General features: G+C 45.1%; 1 protein-coding gene across 1 annotated transcript in view; it reads right to left on the bottom strand.

The window, feature by feature from the left end:
• Nucleotides 1–383: 383 nt before the first annotated feature.
• LOC118775245 (calcium/calmodulin-dependent protein kinase type II subunit alpha) overlaps nucleotides 384–23,856 on the bottom strand; it is a 70,046-nt gene continuing 46,573 nt past the window's right edge. Inside the window, exons 9-18 of the mRNA XM_036525065.1 lie at nucleotides 21,461–21,555; nucleotides 20,639–20,761; nucleotides 20,386–20,469; nucleotides 19,038–19,080; nucleotides 14,991–15,031; nucleotides 12,240–12,288; nucleotides 8,165–8,240; nucleotides 6,098–6,192; nucleotides 4,038–4,279; nucleotides 384–3,215 (exon numbers count right to left, since the gene is read on the bottom strand). Coding sequence (XP_036380958.1) covers nucleotides 4,047–4,279; nucleotides 6,098–6,192; nucleotides 8,165–8,240; nucleotides 12,240–12,288; nucleotides 14,991–15,031; nucleotides 19,038–19,080; nucleotides 20,386–20,469; nucleotides 20,639–20,761; nucleotides 21,461–21,555 — 839 coding nt within the window. The 3' untranslated portion in view covers nucleotides 384–3,215; nucleotides 4,038–4,046. The remainder of the gene's footprint in view (nucleotides 3,216–4,037; nucleotides 4,280–6,097; nucleotides 6,193–8,164; nucleotides 8,241–12,239; nucleotides 12,289–14,990; nucleotides 15,032–19,037; nucleotides 19,081–20,385; nucleotides 20,470–20,638; nucleotides 20,762–21,460; nucleotides 21,556–23,856) is intronic.

Below are 23,856 nucleotides of genomic sequence, written 5' to 3'. Positions count from 1 at the left end.
TTGTGGACACCGGGGGGCCTACAATGCTGCAGAAAATAATTCCCCTCATGCAGTGAATGCAAACCAAAGAAACTCCTTCAGGCTAGGAATATTCAGGCTGAAAATGCATTCATGTTTAAGTGGACCATTCCTGTAAAGAAATTTAAGAGCAGCTATTTCACACACTTATTTAAACTAATTTAGAAGTGAAATCCACTCCCAGGACAGGAAATTACAACATAGTTAAATTGGCAGGTATGAGGACAAAGCTGGAAAGGAAAACACCAAAATGAAACTGAAAACGAGAGTTTGATCTTGTTGTAAGCTTCTGTTTCTCTGCTCTTCCCTTTAGTGTCTGATGGTAGAACTTTCTTGTGTTTCTTGGGTTCTGTAATCATTGATGTGACTTCATTTTTCAGTTTAGTTTCAGAGTTATGTTTTATTGATTTTCAGATCACCGTCTCAAACTGTCTTTTGAACAACACACACTGACATTGGAACAGTAAAAACTGCATGCGTGAACATAAACAAAAGTGCTGTACATTTGAGACCAAAGTATATTCAGATTTGACCTTATGTTAGTCCCACTCCTTGTTTACTCAATATGACCTCCTAATACTTTGAGGACAATTTCACTGGCACAGAAATGACAACAAAAGGCAAAAATATCAAAAAAGCCGTTCAGTTGGAAGTTCTGGTATTAAAGCAACAGTGTCCATTTTCACACCAAAGACTAAAACTATCATAAAAAACAAGTATACAATCTGTATAATAAGCCATATAAAATATCAATGTCGACTACAAAACAAGCAAATAGGCTTTAACCCCCCACCCCCACCCCCACCCCAATTCATAATTTGCCATTCAGTATACATGAAAATATGTACACAGAGCATCTAAAAGATAATCACAAAACCTGTACAGCTTCAACTCATAATTCATCTTCTACTAGTCATTTTGTTTTGTGAATATGTATGTATGTGTGTGTGTGTGTGTGTGTGTGTGTGTGTGTGTGTGCGTGTGTGTGTGTGTGTGGTTATGTCTGTGCTTCTGAGTGTCAGCACTTGTGTATCTCACATTTACGTATGAGAATAAGTGTTTCCATTTGTCGGTATGTGTGGGTATGTCTGAGTTTAATTACATGATTTGGGGAGGTATCAAGATTCGTTTGGGAAGTCTGTGATCACTTTAACCCTGTCATCAGATACCGTATAACCAGATCATATTGGTATCTGTTGTAGTGCATTATACAGCCACTGGAACATTCATAGTGAATAGCTGGCTTCATCTCTGAGAAATCCACACAGTCACCTTTTTACCTGTGAATCTGCACTAATACAATAATGTAAGAAGCTTTACATAAACAATTTTTTTCATAGTACAAATTCTTTTTAATTCTCACTTCAAATGTGCATACACCCACCCATCCCCCAAAAAACAAGATATATAATACTGTATATATAATATATATAGATATATAATGTAATATATATTTAAATAAGAGTACATTCCGATGTTCACCTTGCACAACTGAGAATAAAACAAAATTAAACAAGTTAAATATAGTGTGCAACTACCATCATCCTAGCCATGCAATTTAATAACAGATGGCATTGCAGTGTCTGTGGTAATGTGCTGACATGGGTAAGGAACCACACCAATCATGAGCCTGGCGCTACACAGCGTGAATTCACACAAAACTCCACTTTTACAAACCACGTCAAATCTGAATGTGACAACACCGCTGTGTTAAAAAAAAAAACACCAACTCCTTATTGCAAAAAATCTCTTCATTTCATGTTTCATTGGCTTCTCACAGATTGCTTCTCATTTTTAAGCCTGATACACACGGAGCGGAGCACATAATATATCTCCCTCAAGAGAGAACTCTGCCATGCCAGCTGTCCAATCACGATCCCACGACACCACATCCACTGACAGCACTGTGGCGAGGGAGAATCAACATAACTCAGCATCTTCACTGGAAGAACAAGTACAAAGTGCCTGGAACACTCCCCAGTATTCACACTGACGATACCTGATTCTGTTTGTGCAATGTCGTCAAAAAAAAAAAAAAAAATCAAAACAAAAATCCACTCATTTTTCAGCCTAGAAATTCAGCATGCACCACCCCAAGGTAGTGATGGTCTTGGAAGGGAGTGATGGACCTACAAGAGGTAGGTGGTTTTACACTGCAAAAACTGTTTTACATATCTTTAAAATGAGTTTTGGCTGGGAAACTGTTTTCATGCAGTTTTGGATTGATGTTTAATAATGATCTTGCATCATAATCCTTTCCGCGAGGTCAAGCGGTTGTAGTGTTAACATCGACCAGTCATGACCGTTCATTCCTAAACCTGCTTGTTGAGTGGCAGCTATATTCTCACATTCACTTGGTGGGTGAAGGTATATGTACCCCATTTTTTATACAGCTCTAAGCTGAGGGATCAGATCCTCCTCACTGCAATAAAAAATGGAAACGTTTGCATTCAAGGGAATAATACACACAACATAATGAATTATCAACGGGCCACATCAGCACTTCTGCCCGATATAGAAACATTTTTTAAAAAACACATACAGTTCAATAACTCCTTTATACAGCAGGAAGCCTACGCACAATCAATTAAGAAAAGTGTCCTTTCTCTTTCACCTCATCTCGTATCTTCCTGGATGAAACTGGCGACGTGTCGCGCTGCGGTTGAGTGTGGAAACTATGGTATTGCTGCGTGTGACGAGGTGCTGCTTTCGAATGAGACGAGACTGGGTGAGACGTCCGTGAGATGCGGATGCCGCAGGTGAATCAAGACTGCTGCCATTAGCCTATGCTAAACCGTAAAATTCAAGCAAGGTGTGGGTTTGTAAAGTTGCAAAAAATCAATAAAGATACCTGTTAGGAATAAATCATGCCTCTACTGAGAAAGAGAAAACAGAGAAACAACAGAGGGAGAGAAAGCGGAGGAGAAGAAAAAATGGTGTGATGAAGTCTATATATCTAAAGCTAGACTGGCTATATATAGTGTATGCTTATATTTATGTATATAATGCATTTTTGTTATTGTAATGGTGCCATTCATATCGATGGAGTGAAAGTGTAAATGTGTTTGAAGTCAGTGATGAGATGCAGGAGGCGAGGTTCCACAGACAGGTGGGGGCCACGCCGTCCCCACACAAGTAACTGATGACTGTCGTCATGGAGACATGTCTTATTCAATTCCTCCAGCTCAGGAGATCAGCTGCAGAAAGAAAGTGGATTCAGGAGGTGTGGCAACTACCACCCAAAATATATATCCCACCAAAAGCAGTCTGATCATTTAATACCCAATATTGTTTATACCCAATCCATAGATATCTCATAATACCAATAATGTTAACATCCAACCCAGAGATATCGGATAACTCAATATTCAATAAAATCAAAAGCTATCTGATAATACCCAATATCCATAATACTCAACCAACAACAGTAACAATAATATCATATTGTTACTATGTATTAGTTATTAAGTTATCTTGCGTTGCTATCATTTACAATATAATTTTTTTTTTTTTTGCAACAGAAACTGTTCCCAAAAAGATAACCCTGAGACTAAAAAACAAGATCATCCTGATCTGGTCTGTTGTTAGGCACCAGAGCCATAGGGTGGCGACTTTGAGTTGAGTGGGCCGCACCTACAGTTTTAAATTTGTATCTCACAGATGGAAAAAAATTACATTAAATTACATTATTGTCATCTAGCAGACACTCTTATCCAGAATAACTTACATTGGTTACAATTTTTTACATGTTATCCATTTATACAGCTGGATATTTACTGAGGTAATTCTGGATCAAATACTTTGCTCAAGGGTACAGCAGCAGTGCCTCAGTGGGGGATTGAACCAGCAGCCTTTCAGTTACAAGCCCTGCTCCTTACCACTGTGCTACACTGCTGCCAAACACAGCTGTATAGTTGTCTTGGCCAGGTTGGATTTTTAAAATGTAAAGTAAGATGCCTGTAAAGTAAGAGAGAGCTACTGTAAATGGAAGAGGCGGCTGGGATTGCGATGGCGCTTACCGAACGGGCTTACTTGGTGATGGCGGAGGGCGCGCCCGAGCGGTGGAAGTGCACGATCTGCCACTTGCTGTCACGCCGGTGCCAGATGCGGGTCTCCTCGGACTGGGCGGTGCGCGGCATGCCGTTGGTGTCGATGTACTGGGTGATGCGGATGTAGGCGATGCAGGCTGCCTCCTCCCCAATCAGGTGGATGTGGGGGTTCAGGATGGTAGTGTGGACCGGCTTGCTGTTCTTCGACCACACTGATGGAAGGGGGGGGCGAAGAATAAAAAATGAAACAAGCTCCGATTGTGTAAAAGATGAGGCTGTCCTCACTGCAGACAGAAACCAGCGGCTGATTTCAGCTGAGATGAAATACGGAGATATCACAAAACCTGGGTGTTCCTTGCTACCCACATAAAAAGAGGAGTACAGTACAGTGCTGTGAAAGGAAACTAGTCTCACTGGCAATCTCTCAAAGCAACAACGCTAGAAAACAAAGCTAGGTCAGACAAGGAGCTTCTCTTGGTTGCTAGGCACCAGTAAGTGTCATCTCTCTGGCCTGACTGACACTGCTAACAAGCATAGAAAGGCAAATATTGAGACCTTCCAACATATGGCATGCATATGTGCATTCAATGCTTGAATAATGCATATGTTTACTCCATGCTACATCATGCATAGGTGCACTCAGTGCCTGTATCATGCACAGATGCATTCAATGCTTGCATCATGCAGAGATGTATTCAATGCCTTCTTCCACCCCAAACTCCCCCTGCTTTTCTGCCAAACAGGAGAGTGGCAGCTGTTCTTAGCTCACTGCTAGTCAGGCAGGCTGTCTATCCATGGGGAGCCAAAGGCCAAGAATAAATGTTACGTGTGTATGTGTGTTAATATAATAAAAACAATAAAGTGTTTTTTTTTTTCAAATTCACAATAGAAATCAAATGTTGCCTGTGAAAGAGTCCTCAGAGGCTTACAAGAGGGTGGAGTAACGGGTGGCATACACATTTGGAATGTTTCTGTTCACCTCGGTCCTGTCATTGCCCTGTCCTCCCTCTCCATCATACTGGTTTTCCGCAAAGGACAGATTGTTTTGGCAGCATTTTGCTGTACGTTTCCGCAGGGCATTGGAGTGAACTATTCCTGAGACCGTTCCCCGGGTCACGTGTCCGCACTGAGCAGGGGGAGGGGGTTACGTGGTCCTTTGGTCCCCCTCACCAAACGCAAAGTCATTCTGGTGGATTTGTGTGCATTCGTATACATCCTCTCTACAGCTGTTTATTTATGTGTTCTTTCATTCATTCATTTATTTGTTTGGTTGTTTGTTTATTTATTCATGCAGAGATGAAGATATTTTCTAGGTACATGGAATTTGTGATATAAATAGAGCCACAGATTATCTCCGTAACACTCCCTGTTCTGACTGCCAGACACAGTAGAGCTAAATGGGCTCACGGTCGTAACCGCAGCCGAGAAGCGTTTGGTCAGTTAGCGGACGCAGCCACAGATCCCAGCATTAGCGCCAGAAAGGCCTGCCGCCGCACCTCTACTCTGCAGCCATTACTCTCATCAGCCTCATTTAGGGCCATTTCCTCATCTGCGGGGTACAGTAGCCAGCATCGATGATTACACTGGAGAGAGGCTGATAATGAGAGCTCTCTGACCGCAGAGGGGCCGTGCGGACCGGGAGAGTGCTCTGTGTCTGTGGTCACGGATGATCGCGGGAACTAATGAGGAGCACAGACTTTTAATTTTTTTTTTTTCAATTCCTCCTCTTTGCTGTTTTTCCCCCCGCCCTCTGCCCTCCTATTCCACTAAAGTTCTTACCCCTCAGTCTCCGAACAGTATTGAAGGGAAATGTCTGGTGAAATGCATTCTGGGTAATGGACGATGGTGCATGCTGGTGGAGGGTTTATTGTTTTGCTTGTCTTTGCAAGAGTGGATCCAGGTTAATGCAGTGTGCACTGGCGCTTGGACCCCCTCAGGGGGGTCTTTTGCGGGCAGCCAAAGCATGCGGGCCGCACCACCCCCTCTCTCATTCAACACACCACACAAAAGGAGCGAGCTGATTGGCTTACGGTTCTCGAAATAAAAGCGGTGGAAGTCCAGGCCCTCCACCAAGTTCCCTAAGGCCTCAGGTTCGAAGGCTGTCACACTGGGGTCGCACATCTTCCTGTGAATAAAAGAAGAAGGGGGGGGGCGACTTTCTTTAAAACAGAAAAAAATGCTGGTGGTTTTGACATGTCACCAGAGGGATGGAGGGCTCCTGTCGTATTTACAGACGGGTGACACGCGCTGTGATGGAATAAGCTGTGACCATGCTGGAGCACGCTCAGTGTCAGCGTCACATTCTTTCCAAGGCCACACTGAAATTTAGGGCTCCTCTGTGTACATGGGGACAATGATCCCGTCCAGACACCCTCGTGAAACCAAAGCCCTCAAAGTCCCAGGTGCAGGAATCCCACCGCTCTCCAAAGCTCAGGGTCTGTCAGGCTACATTTGGAATCCTTTCCAGCACTGTTTTTTCCTCCAGTAAACATTTGATACTCTTTAAAAGTCCAAAGCAGTCTTCATAAAAGAGGATCTGTACTTGCTCATGACAGACATGTTTGAGGGAGACAGCAGGGACTGCAGGGACATGCCAGTCTGGTTACATTTCATGGCATTACATTCATTTTGCAGATGCTCATATCCAGAGTGACTTCCAGCACAAAAGAACAGGAAAAAGCCAGCATTAAAGTTAGGATGCACACATACCCTATACACACATACCCTGCGCTCTCTGCTGTAAATCAGACACAGAGATTTATTGAAATGTTTTAGTCACAATGCCTTCTGTATCAATGGGTGATTTTCACTAAGTTTAAAAAAAGTCTGCCCTTGGCATCATCAGGTGATGTAATTCCCTCTTTTCCCCTCTTGGCTAAAAGCACACGTGGGGTCACTCGCCAGCTTCCTCCTGATTAGTATTAGAATGGATCAGTGGCTGACCAGTTTACAAACCAACCTTCAAATGGCATGTGCCGTGCAGTTCTGGTGTGGATGCTTAATGCAACAATCAGAGCTAACATTAATGAATTTTAGCAGACAAAGCCTGGTTTAGGAAACACAGGAATTGCTGCCATTTGTTGTAAAGTGTCAAATCCAAAAGGCCTCCATGTGCACCATGCCAGACAACGATCTCTATGCTTCCATTGGAAAGCATAGGGTAGTAACACCATCCCTCACACACTTCTTGTGTTCACATTCCTGCTTCCAGGAGCTAATCATCATGCATGATGCTCCAGTGTGTATGCTTTATGAGGCACTCAGCATCAGTTATGAGAGCAGAACGATCCCTGTTGGCGCACTAAATTATGAAGGACATAAGAAAAAAGTGACTTGGGCCAAGAAGTCTCACTGAAAACAAATGGAATACACCTACACATAAATTACTCCATTTCTTTTCAAGGGTTGAGAGTATTGACAGAAAACACAGTCTGGAACATTCTCAGCTCTCTAAAACCCTCTATATCAGAGGTTTGAGAGCTCTTTTTCCCTTGTTTTTATATTTCAGATTTAAAAAAAGCTTAAGCCTTGGTGTCCACTCCTGGTGCCTGTGACACATGAGTATTTGAGAGATTTGTTTCAACCAGCAGCTGCTCAGCACCTGTAGCAGCATATGACTCAAGTTACCTGCCAATAGAAGATTTCAATTAGGCAATTAAGACCTGAACTGGAATAAAAGCTGGAATCTTCTCCACTGAACACCCATGATTTCACTCTAAAACATCCACCCACCACCCATCTTCAACAGACCATGCACTGATCAAAGAGAAAGAGAAGGGGGGGGGCAGAGAGAGAGGGGTAGAGAGACAGGGGAGGGAGAGATGACAGGGAGGTAGAGAGAGGGAGAAAGAGATAGATAGAGAGAGATATGACAGAGAGAAAAATGTGCACTAAAGAAAAAAAAAGCAGGCTTTAAATGGTGTGCGTGAAAGTGCTGATGATATTGATGGCTCGTGCTAAGGTAAAGCGTCTTGCTGTGGGTCTTAGAAAGGGGTGGGGCTTGACGGTAGACTGCATCATAATGGGGGCAGTGGAACATGAGAGAAATCAGCTGCCGTGAAAGCCATGGCGCTCGAGGCAGACGTCCCAGGACTTACGTGTAGCTCTCAAAGTCCCCGTTGCTGATAGCCTCAATCAGCTGCTCTGTCACTTTGATGATCTCCTGTTTCCTCACTGCAAGACAGAGGAGCACATATTAATATTAATAATAATTGTGTAACACCTTTCATACAACGAATCAGCGGCCGAAAATGCTTCATAGTGCACGAGAAACAAGCATAAGCATAAGTTTTAAAAATACATTTAATTTTGACATCTAATTCACCACCATTGCTATCAATTTAAAATAAATACAAAAAAGAAGCACATTGGGATCCCCTCATTTGAAATTAAATGAGCAACACTGCATCTTAATCAAGACATGAAATATTTTCCATCATCATTGTTACAAACCTCCTGGTAGGCTGTTCACTGATGTTCAGCAGGTGAAAATGAGAATAACAACACTGATACTGTAGATGTATCACTGTTAGAGATTCTCATTTAGCTTTTTACAATCCCTGGAAGAAACCCAATAAATTAAATTAAATGTTCAATAAAGAGCAATTAAATGGCTGTGAGACTGCATAACTGCTCCGATCTGCGTATGTATTTATGTGTGTTTGTGTGCATTTATGTGAATGTGTATTTAAGTGTGTGTATGTATGTGTTTAAGCGTGTGTCAGTGGCAGTGTGCATGTGTGCATGTGCGTGTGTGTGTGTGTGTGTGAGAGAGAGATGGACAGTGTGTGTATGTGTATGTGATTGACAGTGTGTATGTGTGTGTGCGTGTGTATGAGTGTATGTGATTTACTCGGTGTGTGTGTGTATGTGTGTGTGTGTGTGTGTGTGCGTGTGTGTGTGTGTGTGTGTGTGTGTGGGGGGGGGGGGGGGGGGGGTTGGGGGGGGCAGCTTTGTAGCCCCTCAGACCCTGGCATCAGGCTGACTCTGGCTGCAGTGATAGAGATCTCTCCTCCCACCAGCACTGCGAAAACGGAGCAGAGTTCTGCATGTGCTGGAGAGAGCAGCCCCACCACTAACATGCAATAACCCTTCCCTTCACTAAGCATCCAGCCCAGCTGCAGCTAATGGAAAACTCTGCCACCTCATTATGGCCAGTCCCTTCCCCTCACAAACCTGAGCTTTTTCATGTCCCTTTTCCTCTGAAATGTACCGTGCCTTTTCAGTAAGGCTGTACATTTGATTCCACTGAATGTATCTCACATTCTGCCATTCCCTGCCGATGGCCATCCCTCCAACTGTCAAACGGTCTCAGGATCTCTGCACTGAACTGATGGATGTTTTCCCTCACAAGCCTTCATGTGTTTCTTTTCTCATCTTTCATTACTGTTGTACTGTTTTCCAGGAGAGTCTCTCAGCCTTTTTCTGTGGTCAGGGAATTATTTTCCAGTATTTCCTCAACTGGCTCTGGGTTTTTTCCCAGTTTTCTCAGATAACACATTCTGTGTGCAATTACAACCAGTGTGCCATCAAAGTGTGCTATCAAATCAACATTTTGATTGGTCAATTCATGGATCAAATACTACATCTGCCTGGGGCTGGGTGCATAAACACATCTTATCCCATGAGTCAGACAGAAAGATATCACAGATCAGACAAGAGGGCTGGTCAATACTGTTAAGACATACACAGGTGTTTCAAAGGTGGCACACATACTACATGAACTTTGACCTCAGGTTGGTTGGCTCTTTAGCTGTACTGCTTCAGCAATAAAATTACAGCTGCACAAATGGAATATATAAGAATGTAATTTGACTGCAAATTTTCACTAAACATGTACTTAATTCTGTCTCTCTCAGGATTAGACGCAGGTTCACCTGTCCTCCTTCCTTGACAGAACCAATGTGACTGCATTGTGCTGTACTGGATAGGGGAGGATTTAGCATGCTCTTACACTATACCAGACAGACAAAAAGGTAACATGCACTGTACTGTAAAAAAAAAAAAAACAGGAGAAAAGCATGCTACTATACTGTACAAGACATGGTGAGAGTTAGCATTAGCATACTACTGCACTGTGGCAGATAGGGAAAGAGTAAGTATGCTAATGTACTATATATGCAAGAACTAGCATGCAAATGCAGTGTATAAGATATAGGAAGAGTTAACATGCTTCTGCGCTGTATGAGATATCGGGAAGAGTTAGCACGCTATTGCACTGTACAAGATAGGGAAGAGCTGGCATGCTATTATACTGTACCAAATAGGGAAACAGATAGCATGCCAAAGCACCATAGGTAGTCAGCATACCAATGCACTGTATAAGATATGGGATGAGTGAGCATGCTAGAGCACTGTATATGACAGAGAAGAGTTGGCATGCCAGTTCCATTGCTCACCCACACACCCCACACTCACTGATTACAGTCTGATTGCAGCTATACTGTATTCATAGGCTGCTACCCTGGAAACAACACAGTGCCACTTTCAAGTGGGAAACTTAGGAGTGGGAGAAGAGATTAGACCAAACAAACACGCTACCACCCACATAGAAACGAGGAGGTGTCAGAGGAGACCTGCTCAGAGATAGCAGCAAGAGACTGAGGCTTCACAGACCCAGCCGGTTTATACGCATTTCATATGAACCATTCAGAAGACTTTGCTCTCCACAGCAGAACATTATGATGTTTCAAATCAGTCAGAAACAGGTAACAAACAAATGCACCAACCAAGCCTCAGTCTCGTCACAGCACAGAAAATTCTAGTCTGGCAGAGTCTGAGTATCAGGCTGAATTATGCTTAGAGAACTGTTTGTTTGTGCAGCTGGATATTTACTGAAACATTTCAGGATAAGCACAACAGCAGTTCCCTACCAAGGATACACACCTGAAACCCATTTACCTGCTGAGAAATTCAGTCCCCCAGGTCATCAGCAGCCATCTGATCTAATTGCTAAAATGCGCAGCTGTTAAAAAGGTATCAGCCTCAGCGAAGCTCCGCTTTCATGCCACCGTCTCGCATGGTGCCAGAGGTGGTCATTAAGATAGGTGTCAACACATGCATGTTGAAAAACATGCACGTGACTGTCCATACGGGTAGTCCTCTCTCTGAGGGAGGCAGCGAACCAATGCTCCAGTGTGGTGAGGGGGACATTGTACTGCAGGAGCTACGACCTTTCACATAGGACTTTTAACCAAGGTCATGACTCCCTGTATTACAATGAGTATGGGGTTCCCTACTGTCCTGGCCAAACTGCCACTCTGGCCATCTGATCATCCTCCACCTGAACAAAAATAATAAAATCCTTCCTATTCAACGTCACCTGATGTGTGGCAAATGGCCTGGTGAAAAGCTCTTTAAAAAGCAGTGTTGGTTGAGGTGAGTCATCATCCCATCCCCCACCCCTCCTGCAGTGTGAAGCACTTTCAGCTCCATAAAATCTATACAAATGCAATTCATTTTTATAATGAACAGGTCTACTTAAGAAGGGCTTTGAACAATGTATACGTCCCTGGTACCCCTTCAATCAAGCCAGCGCCGAGCTGGTATACTCATGTTAAGACACTGTGAGAGACAAGCTGTCTCACTCTCTCCGCAACAGAACTGGAGCTCTATGTTAGGAGGTGCAGCCAGCAGCACCGCAGCTCTGGCTGCTCTTTGTTACGTAACCGCTCAACCGCTGTTCATTGGCAGAGGGTGCTTCAAGCGCTTCAAGCTCCGAGGAGGCCTGGAACGAAGCCTGCCGCTGTTTCAGCCATTTTCACTGGCTGCACAGAGACAGTAACTCAATGCCCTGCAAGCTGCACACATGCCCAAAATACAGAATGGCTTTGAGCAGGGTACGATTGACTTTGGCCACAAGTGAGATGTCAGTGAATTGTAACCTGAGTAGAAGTGCAGGGCTATTTTTAACCCCACGCTGTCGCCGTTGGGAGTATTTTTGCCGCTATCAAGGATCACTTTGGCAGCCATTGAAAGACATGTCCCAACAGCCTTCTGCTGACTTCGCAGTGGGACACTGACAGTAAAACATCGGGAGACACTGACTACATTATTTGCATCGTGTCTGAGGCAGCGATTCATGTCCCGCATGTTGTGATAACATCATCGGACCGCAGCGTCACACCCTTTCTAATACACAGGCTGCAAGAAAAGGAGAGGTGTCAGGCTCACCTCTAGTGTCCTCGTCCTCGATGGTTGTGTTGGTGCTCTCTGAAGATTCCTGGAAAACAACACACAAACAGTGTGAGGCTCTCAGACACAATGGTGACAGCCGAATGAGAACGGAAGACCCAGGTCCACTGATTAAACTGCAAAAAAAAAAACGGACTGCTTCTCTCCTCCCACCTGGAAGTCAGCACCTTCAAAGAGCAACAACCCTTTGAGTTAATTTCAGGGAGGCAGGGGGAAAGGGTGTTGGGGTGTGGGTTATGACAGAGTGGGTTTGGGGAGGAGGGGTAACACCTAAACCAGACAGACTTTTCACACCTCTGATGGCCACCAGGTGCATATAAAAAAGCAATGGGTTCAGGAAAAAAACACTTAAACGTGAAATGTCGCAAACAACAAAAAGAAAGTCCAGCTCCATTTTTCTTAATGACAGCATTATTGCTGCGTTTTTTGTTCCTGTTATGTTTTTTTTTTTTTTTAAATGAGTCACTGCAGTTGGCAGTGACTCCGCCCCATTTGGCAGAAGGTCAGGGGGCGTGGCTGAGTGGACGCGCTGTCAGGGGGGAAACTGCACACTCACCATAAGCTGCACGCTGGAACTGGACTTCCTTTTCTGGAAGAGAAATGAGAAGAGATTAAACAGAAAGGCACGGAATGAGATGGAGGCAGAGGCCAGGACATGACAGACGGAGGAAGTGGACAGCCCCATGGCGCACACGGCACGTGTGTGTACGTGTGTCTGTTTGTCTGTGTGCGTGCGTGTGTGTGTGTGTGTGTGTGTGTGAGTTTGTGTGTGTGTGCGTGCGTGTGTGTGTGTGTGTGTGTGTGTGTGTGTGTATGTGTGTGTGTGAGTTTGTGTCTGTGTGCGTGCATGTGTGTGTGTGTGTGTGTGAGTTTGTGTGTGTGTGTGTGTATGTGTGTCTGTGTGTGTGTGTGTGTGTGTGTGTGTGTGTGTGTGCGCACAGGAGCCAGTCTCTCCGTATGGTTTTCGCACACCCCTTGGTGTGCCTCGGTGTCGCTGCATGGGACCCTCTGGGTTCGGGCCAGTGAGGAATGCCTTTGAGAAGGGAGCAAGAGGTCTGGGATATGCTGCTGTCCCACCCAACCAGCAGCCTGCCCCTCATTCCTGCCCCTTAATCTTCCCAAAAAGCCACCGCCCTGTCCCCACTCCTCTGTAGCCCCCTGGGAACCAGGAGTGCCACTCGGGCAAAGTACCCTGTAAATACACTCTCTCTGTCTCACACCCACACATACATATGCGTGCACACACACACACACGTGCATCATTCATGGAAATTCTGCCCAGCAAACGCTTTGATCTGATTGGAGACGTGGTTGTGGAGTCATGATGGTATGCAGCACTGCAGAAGTGTGAACACAGCCACCATGCTGCACCCTGTGAACCATCTGTGGTGACTTCCTCCCTCTCTTGGCTCTGGGACTGGGATCCACATCCAAATCTGATGTGCAATACATTTATAGGTTTTAAGTGCTACATGGACATTCAGTTCATTGTGTGCGTGCATGTATGCATATGTGTGAACACCACACATGAACATGCATGTGTGGTGTATGTATGAGTATATGTGTGGGTGAGAGTATATTTGTGTCAGTGAGCATGCATGTGAGCGTGTCTGTTGAGAGTGTGCATGTGAGTATGTCTGTGTGTATGTGCATGCATGCATATATGTGCATGCAGTATGCACATACTGTATGTATGTGTGTGTATGTATGTATGTGTGTATGTGTGGATGCTTGTGTTTCTGTGTGTGTGTGTCAGTGTGAGAGAGAGATAGATAGAGAGAGCCTTTCTGTGTTCCCAGCAGTCTGGGAGGCTGCCAGGTCCCAGTGATCCTGGCTCCCATGGGCAGCAGAGGCTGCTGGGTAAACTTCAGCCCCACTACACTGCACAGACTCACATCAACCTCCCAGCTGTAGGGTTCCACTCTGACATTCACATCTTTAGGGTACCAGTTTCACATCCATCACCCAGCTATAGGGCTTTAGACTCACATCGACCTCCCAGCTATAGGACTCCGGTCTTACATCCATCACCCAGCTATAGGGCTCCACCCTTATAGTCACCACACTTAAACGGCTCCACCCTCACATCCATGATCCAACTATAGGACCCCAGTCCCACATTCATTACCCACATATAGGGCACCAGGCCCACACCCACACTGACATCCAGCAGAAACACTGTGACAATGGGGAGACCCACAGTGGACGGAACCCAGTGGCGATGAGTGGGAGCTCCCCATGAACAGAGCACATCAGCGACTCGCAGAGGCTTGAGGTAGAATTCCCTGCTCAGCATAGCCACACCCTGGGCAGCATGCAGGCCCAGCACACCATCAACAGGCGTTCAGGGCTGAGCTTCGATCTGCACCTTCCTGCACTGAATCTATTAAAGTAATGCTGTTGTACGAGCGAGAGCTGTAATGTAATTTTAATGGCCAATTTGAGCTTTAAAGCTGAATATCTAACACATTAAGTCACAACACTTACTTTGAATGCCGTGCAAAAGACAGTTGTTGGCATTCCAGCGCACTGTAAGCCAATGAGGTCAATGTGTACTGCTGGTATGCATTACAGCAGCCGTTTCTTTAGCTAATAAATCCACAGGAGTAATCCCATGCATCCACCTGAAGGCTCAGAGTCACTGGAATGACCTCGTTCACAGGGAACACCACCCTCTGGACCGCTGTCCGGCTCAGAGTTTGGGGAATGGACCCCCTGCAACACTCCTACCTTCACCCCGTCTGTCTTCTTGTTGGCCCCGCTCTTGCCTCCTGAACGGGAGATAAAGAAAAACAAGGAGATGGCGATCAGAAAAGGCACAAATGCCCAGAACAGGAGGGCAAATGGCATGGTGATACGCTGGATCAAGCCGGTGCAGTCTGGAAAAAAAAACACGGTGGATCAAGGCCACAAGCTTCCAGGAACATGAGGGAGCTCAGAGCCTCCCCCCTCTCTCACGACTCCTTCTCACTGCTCTTTTCCTGAGTACAGACTCATTGCAGGAAGTTAGTGAAATGTGTTGCCTGCAAAATTCCCCACAGCACACCAGATGACAGTTCACCAAAATGTTGTTCTTCAGGGGGAAAACTGACCCCCCCAAAAAACCCCAAGGAGCCCTCTTGTTTCAGTTCTTTGTCCTAACGCACTGAGGATCTGGAACTGAAGTCAGTGCATGAGAACGCTCCTCGCTACAGGAGTATTTAAGGAGCGTGTCGACACTGAAGGAGCTCTTCCATTATCAGATTGCCATCTGCAGCCCCATGTCCAGTTGCTCTCGCCACTTTATCTCCTTCTCGCTCTCCCTCACTCCCACCCTCCCTCTCTCACTCCCTCACTTCCTCCCCCTCCCTCTGTGGCAGATTTGTTTGTTTTCTACTCCTCTTCTTCAATGAGTCCTGCCAGGGTGGTTACCCTCTTATTTTCATCAACAGCCTGCTAAATTTAGCCCTTTCCCCACGACAGGTCACATGGGCCCAGTCCCAACTGCAGGCAGAGGGGGTGCTTCGGTCATCAGGCCCATGGCCTTGTGACCCTGCTGTCCTCTGGGGCCTGGATGCCTCTCAGTGGGGGAGGTAGGGGTGGTGCATGTGGCCGGGGCTTCCCCCAGATCCAGCCTATGGCGTAATTCTGGGAATTAATAGCCAGGAAGAGTCTATTTCAAGGAAATAAGAGGAAGATTTGAGCCAGCTGTCTTTTGGAACATGGCTTTTAAATGGGAGGACCAACAATTTGTCTGAAAATCTCTGACTGTGATTCACTATCAGCTGTGATGTCAAGGGACTATGTAAGGGCTCCGTGCCTTTCTCAATGAACTCTGAGGGTAAAGACTTTGACCATGACTGTCTCACTCACTTGGGGCTGTAAAGACTCTCTAACCATGATTTTCTCACTCCCTTTGGAGGATGAAGACTGACTGTGACTCTCTAAATTGCTTGGGCAAGTACAGACGCTCTGACTGTGACTTTCTGTCTTGCTGAGGAGGGTAAAATTCATGTGACTGTGGCTTTCAATTGCTAGGGACGGTAAGGTCTGTCTAACCCTGACTCTCTCAATTGCTTTAGTTGGGTTCAGACTCTTTGACCGTGACTCTCTCACTTTCTTAGGAGGATAAGGGCTCTCTGACCATGACTCTCTCACTCACTTGGGAGCATAAAGACTTTGACAGTGCTGCTCTCAGTCAGATGGGAGTATAAATATAGACTGGGACAGTAAAAAGCAAACGGTGGACATTGGTAGCTATAGGTGTTGAAATGGTTTAGACGCCACAAGGTCGCTGGGGTCATGGCTGGCCCATGGGACACATAGCAGCATTCTCTGGCAGGTGGAGGGGACTCTATTCTGGAGAGTATGACATTCCAGCCGTGTTAAAGAAAGCCCTGTTCTGGCATTCCCTCCCTACTCCAGCTCCACATTCTCAATTAACAACATGTACCTCTGAGGGCACACAAATAACCCTTTACCCTGTGCTGGGAAATCAGAGACCCCATGCTGGTGGGTTATTTTGGGTATGGGAGAGGTGTCCCTACACCAGGCCAATGAAGAGGGCACCAGCCAGCAATTCCCTCCTGCGCTCTTTACAATGTAACAGTTGTCATGCATGGAAGCTGGAGATGAACAGAGCAACAGTAGTTCCATACTAATGCTCTCAGGGCAACGTCAATGTGTGTAAGTGCTGCTGTCTTCTATCTCATCTGCAGCAATGTATCAAAGTATGGCAGGATGCTCAAGTCTTAACCACATTTCTGGATCCACATCTCTGGATATGTGCTACAGTAAGCATGTGTTACTGGTACTGTGCACTTGGCATACAAAAATATTGTATCACAAGGATCGAAAGCTGGAAGAGAAAACCTCTCACCCACTATGCCAGCCCTTTTTAATGATCTGAAAACCTTTTTTCTATAGCTTGTTTGTATTACTTTTATGGATTCTAGCACAGGATACTTTTCCTAGTCAAGTTTTCCTTCTATCTATCTATCTATCTATCTATCTGTATATACTGTATGTATGTCTGCCTGTCTTTATGTCTGTCTGTATGTATATTCATACATCTACCAGTTTCTCTGTATGTCTGTCTGTCTATGCAGCAATGTCCCTCAGTCACACTGATGACCTTTACGGCCAATAATATCTTCCTTAATCCTCCATCAGGCATCTCAGCCTTCTCAGAATGTCTTCTCTCCTCCTACCAGACACAGTCAATAACGGAGAGATAAATTCTCAGTCACCCAGGCCGCCCGTTCGGCAAGTGGGTGAAATCGTTCGGGGGCCCTCGGACTCGGTGGCAGATGGCTGGCGTGTGGTAAGTGGGCTGCAAGGACGGGCCAGCACCCGCGTCTACCTCTGTCAGGGAACAATCCACACAGTAATAAATGAGGGCTTGTGACAGATGGCCAGCGTCCACCAGACCTGTGCTGCACCATCCAGCTGCCTCTTGCCTCTTGCCTCACGCCACACGCATGCAGCACTAATGAAGAACGCGGAGGAAATGACACTGGGTGACTCCTCAGTCCTGACCTTTGTTTGCTACCTTGTAAAATAATCAATTTGGCCGATTTCTCCTGTCAGTCTTTTTAAGGTCTCTATCTATTTTGTAGACCTAGAATAATGGATATCTTTATACAGAACGCAATCATTTCATTCAAATAATGATATGTAAACTGCAGAAACAAAATAAAATCGTGACTGTGGTAAGGAGCAGGGCTTGTAACCAAAAGGTTGCTGGTTACCCTAAATTCCCCGCCGGGGCACTGCTGTTGTACCCTTGGGCAAGGTATTTAACCTACAATTGCCTCATTATAAAAGCTGGATAAAACTAACCATATGTAAGTCGCTCTGGATAAGAGCATAAGATAAATGATAATAATGTAACAATAACTTAAAATACAATAGCTACCGTATACTATATAGCTACGCAGTAGCAAAGTCTTCAGAGATGTGACACCAGACATACGTTCATTCACAGCAGTAATTTAACAACAGATGCAGGTGATCAGCATAACAGCTCCCCTGCTGCACCAAGGCCAGCTCAGCAGCCAAAAACACCAGTGCACCACCCAACAAGCTTGACTGAATGATATGCCTACTATGGGCAATGCTGCACGGGAAGTGAGCAAAAGCACACCTGGTGTTTCTCATCTTTCCGAACCCTTTTCCTCCTGTTTCTGCATCACCTGTGTGTCCTCCATGCACAAGCATGAAGGTGAATGGAGATGCCTCTTGGGTTTATTAGGCGGCTGAGGGGGGGTGGTGGGCTATAAAGAGGGGGGGAGAAGCCCTCACTTTTAAGCAATAATGATCCTGAACCTTAGTTTAAATGAGTACCGTTTTGCAGCTGACTCATTTTTGTTTTAATGAAAAAATATATATAATATCACTCATTTTAAATTAGAACTGCTCTCTGATCTCTCTGAGAGAATCGGCATGGTTTAATGTAACAGCCTCTTTGTTAAAGATAAACGAATTTAAGCGTGAAGGGAAAAGTGTATTTTAGACAGGAGTAACCGGCAGCTGACGGGTGCTACTTAATGAAACTAGCAGGCTTGTCAGTGATGAAAACCAACCCAATAAGGGTAAGGATGGATGTCGACCTAAAGGACAGGTCTCTACTTCCTTTTAGTGTTCCTTCAGTGGCGTGTAATGGCAGCAGCTTGTGCCTGTGTTTCAGAAACAATGATTGACCCTGCCCCTGTTCTAAGGCTTCAGGCTACAGGTGGTGCGGCGTTCACAGATCACCTGTGTCATCGTTATGTCTGCACAGCAACCCAAGAGACTCACCTGAAAAGTTCCGCGTCGCCAGCATGGTGGTAAGGATGGCCCCCTGGGACAAAATAAAGATCATATGAGCAGCTTTAAACAATGACACGCAAAATAGCACACTGTTCCCAAATCAGAGCACTTTGACTGTAGCCAGCATATCTACAGCAACTACAGTATGACTATTGATATAGTAACTATCATTTATTTTTTAACAAAGGCCATAACTAGCATACCTACAATAACCACTGTTTAAATGTAACTCTCATTTCTACTGTAAATGAGATTATTTATACCCTCTGTCACCAGTGGGTGGAGCAGTTTGTGTGATTGCACTGTGTGTGTCTGTATGTGTGTACTGTATGTCTGTGTGTTTGTCCGCCTGTGAACAGGAAACCTGAAAAAGTTATGGATCGAAGTAAGAAATGATTTGATTTAGTGCTCTTACACATTGTTAATGCAGTTTTTGCAAACAGGCAATATTAGACATTAGACACTGGAAAGAAGGGGTCCTTTCATTTGCAAAGGGCCAAACGGCAAGGGGTTCTGCTGTAAGGGTGGTCGGGGTATGTGTACTTTTTATATTCAACACAAAAGCTGCTCTCTAAAAGTATTTCTGGCTTTGTTGGAAAAAACAGAAGGAAGGATTGGCTTAGAGGCTTGTGTTGCACCCAATAGTACTATAGTGAATTCTCCTTAGCTTTTATTATTGAGTTTAGAGCTTCAGATAGGCCACTCTTGGTATGAATAGCGTCAATGCCAAATGCAGAATCACAGTCAAATGTATTGGGGGTCTACTTGTATTCAGCCTACATTTTCTGACTTTAAAAACAACCTGTGAAATATATTTTATAATAATAAATAAGAGAGTACAGTACAAATGATCACTTTTTTCTGTTTATATCCACATGTCTCCATGCGTTTACCACTTTGGTCTGGTTTAACTGTAGTCTCACGCACCTCTGGTGATTCATGTATAATAACATGCAGTGCATTCCCCTGTAGAATAGCCAATCATTCTGCTACCCTTGTTTACTGTAGGAGGACCCAGATTCAGAAAAGCTTTGTTAAGAGGACACTTCTTAAATGCCATTTTCTTCGCAACTTTGAATGTAGGAAGAGAGAAAAAAAAACTGGGCAATGTTTCCTTGCTTCTTTATTACTTGTGTTCCTTGGAACCCACTTAAGAACAGATGGTAGTCATAAAGTATCTTCATTTCTTCCTGGCCTGGTTCCCAAATTTACCACAGCTAGACCTTTGTTGCAGAAACAATCGATGGCATGAGAATTTCAGAGATCCTCACACCCCGCCATGCCCCCTCCCACCCCCCCTTCCCCTGTCCCCCCCATCCCATGCAAGGTACTGTACCTTCAGCTTTCTCCTGGCGTTGAACTTCTTCAGGCACTCCACGGTCTCCTGTCTGTGCATGCAGGATGCCACAGTCGAGCGGTGCTGTGGAAATGGGTGGAGACAGGCAGGGGGTTAGACAGGGGCCTCCATCAGCGAGCCCTGCTTCCCAGCACCCACGGAGGAACGCGTTCAAAAGGACCGGAGAGTGGAGGCTTGACCGCAGAGGCTCAACTGCAGAGGCTCGACTGCAGAGGCTCGACCGCAAGCTCACCGAGATCCAGGGGTGCTTGAGGGCCTCGGAGGCAGTGATGCGCTTCGCAGGGTTGATGGTCAACATTTTGTTGATGAGGTCCTTCGCCTCGGGCGTGACAGTGTCCCACTCAGGAGAGGGGAACTTTGAGACAAAGAGAGAGAAAGAGTGAGAGAGAGAGAGAGAGACAGAGAGAGAGAGGGAGAGAGAGAGCATAAATGTTATTTTTGAACTGTCCCTCTAAAAATCGTCTTTAAATGTAGGCTGAATGTGATCAAACTTTGGAAACACAAACATTCCTTTGTCATGCCAGTGAAGCCACTTGAATTGAAATTGGGACAAAGAGAGTGAGAATGCGAGAGAGAAAATGAATTTGATGACTGAAATGGGACTGTTCCCTGTAATATAGTGCACATCAACACATTACATGCTACACTGACTAAGGCAGTAAGCCAAAAGATGTTGTTTTTTGGCCATAAAACATTCATAGTTTTCAAACAGAGATGAATAAGATTAGGGACTATTTTTTAATGAATGAACAGTCACAAACAACCCGATGATTTGTTTTATGTGTTGCCCTCTGGCAACGCTGTGCTTGAATACTGAAAACCAGGACAAAAGACAATAAATCACTGATGCCCCATAAACTCACACAGTTGTGTTGTAAGTGAGAAAATTTAATGGCATGGTGCTGTGTAAAATTCAACAAATCATCAAGATGGCTCATTGCCTTGATCTGTGCCCACCACATCAGCCAATCCAGGCACCATACAGGTCAGTGAATCCCCACACACCATGAGACTGTGATGTCATAATGACTGCTGGAGCACTCTGTGCACTCACGTCATAGGCCCCAGCCTTGATCTGCTGGTACAGTCTGTGCTGGTCCTCATCCCAGAATGGAGGGTATCCCACCAGCAGGATGTACAGGATGACACCTGGGAGAGGAAACAGGAAGTGGAGGAGAGCAGCCGAATCACAGGTGAAGGGAGGCCAGTGTTTCAAAATCACATGGGATAGTATGGAGCGGTGGGTATGACATTCAAAACTGGAAAGACTCTCAGATGAGGCACGACTGTTGCACCCTTAAGCATCGATACTTAAACCGAATTCCTTCAGTCTACAATCTATAGTAGCTGAATAAATAGAGAATAAGTACAATATCAGCTGAGGAAACAAATACTATGGCAATTGGCAATTTGTTCCAGATACAGTCATTTGGTTGGCATGACTTTGGGAGCCATTCAGTCTAACCACTATGGTATTTTAAGTAAATACTATGGTATTTTGAGGATTTTGAGTAAGCAAATATTACAAAATTTATTCTTACTCAAAAAGGCAATTTGTTATTGCAAACATCGGTTCGGTTATACATACAATAACAAAATTACACATACAATATATTATTCATACTTAGTTAACTGTGACAATCACAAATCATACCATTCATTCACTCTTTATGAAACTGATGGAATTAATCTCTATTAAAAGATTTAATACCATGGGCTTTATATTACGTGGTAAAACAATTCTGCTGTCACAGCTATAACAGACCTAGCTTGAATGCTAAACAGTCCAAGTGTGTAAAATACAGACACATCTATGTTTTTTATTCAATGTAAAGTGTGATCTTATGTTCAGCACATTTAATTTGGAAAATAAATAGATAAAACACGATAACACACCTACACATATATAAATTGTGTATGGAACATCCGTCATGTGGACCAGCTGAAACACTCTGAGACATGTTGACAGGTTTATCTATGTCACTGTGGCTAACACCCCACAGCACCCAGTCACAGCTGCTCTACTGCACCTTCAGCTATCAGCCATCAGGTGAGAAAGCTTTCTTCATTATCGCCCCCTAGAGGTCATACAATGGGGCTGCACATGTTCTGTGCCAACTAACTGCTAACCTGAACACCCACCGCTCCCCTTTGCCCTGACATCACCATGGATACCTCTTCCATCATTATGCCAGACATGATTCCCATCTCCCTGCTGTCAATTTCCAGTGTGAAGAGAGAAGATAATGTGCGGTTGTTGTGTTTTTCTGTTTTTCTGTTCTGTCACTTCCTCAGCGGGTTTTTTGCCCATTAACTCATTGCACATTCACAGAAGCAAATCAAGTTCCCTTTTCCAGGGTGGAAGAGAGGTGCCCAGCCCCAGGATAAAACCTTCAGCTCTATCCTAGCTACATCACGCTGCAGCCCGTACAGCACTTCACACAATGAAACGATTTGACCTCAATCTGGACAATTTGGATGGTGAGCAGATCCGGGCCGACTGGGCAGGTTGGGCTATAACACCGGATCAAGCCTGGAAACTCCATGGAGGCAGGCTGGTTCATCAGCAGCCAGCCCTCACACAACCACCAGCATCACCCCAAGTACAGCACCGTTCTGCCCTGCTCCTGCTTGACTTACAGAGCCCACAGGCCCCCAGATTCGTCCGCACCTCTAACGGCCTGCCCCACCCCCAGCCCCACACGCCTTCCGATGCGGCGGAAGCCAGTCTGCTGCAGGGTTCCAAACGCTGCCAACACGGCACTCGTAAGGGTAGCCCGCCAGGCCGAGGGCACAGGCCCCCGACCGAGGGAGCTGGTCGTGCTGCTCTCTGGGTCTGCCTTTCAGGGTGATGTCACCATCTGCAGTGCAATGCTGGTGCAATCAGTCACACCGTAGAGATCTGCTGCACCAGTTTGCCGGTTTGCCAGTTTGGTTTCGTGCTCCCTCTCTCCTTCCGTAGAGGGACCGATCCGGTGTGTAGGTGTTCTTCCTCTCGGAGGGGGTTAGGGGGCCTTTCTGTAGGACTTACACCCTCCCAAAATGCAAATTCCCTCATACAGCCCACCCACGCGGCCTCACTAACACAGCAATCCTTCAGAGGAAGCAGTGACAGCTGTGTTCAGCTGCTGAAATGAGGAGCATGTCACAATCAATCTACTCTGATTTTTATTTTTAACACAGACATTTTTATTCCAACATGGAGTACACTTCCACTGACTATCTTTGTGTGATCCCTTCCAAAAAATAGTTAAAATTAGTTTTTTTTTTTTTACTACTTTTAATAAATAGTGATTGCATAACGTATTGTGCCAAACACTAGGGAAGCAGTCTAAGGATGTGACAGAGCTGAAGGTCTGAATTGGCTGAAGAGGGTGAAGGTGTGAGCACCACCACTGGGTGTCTGTAAGGGACACAGTGGGCTGATTCTCAGGATTATCACAAAACTTC

Source organism: Megalops cyprinoides, chromosome 3 (assembly GCF_013368585.1).
Source record: "Megalops cyprinoides isolate fMegCyp1 chromosome 3, fMegCyp1.pri, whole genome shotgun sequence".
Lineage (NCBI taxonomy): Eukaryota > Metazoa > Chordata > Actinopteri > Elopiformes > Megalopidae > Megalops > Megalops cyprinoides.
Note: the sequence above shows the minus strand (reverse complement) of the source record. Positions and strands in the feature narration are given on the sequence as shown.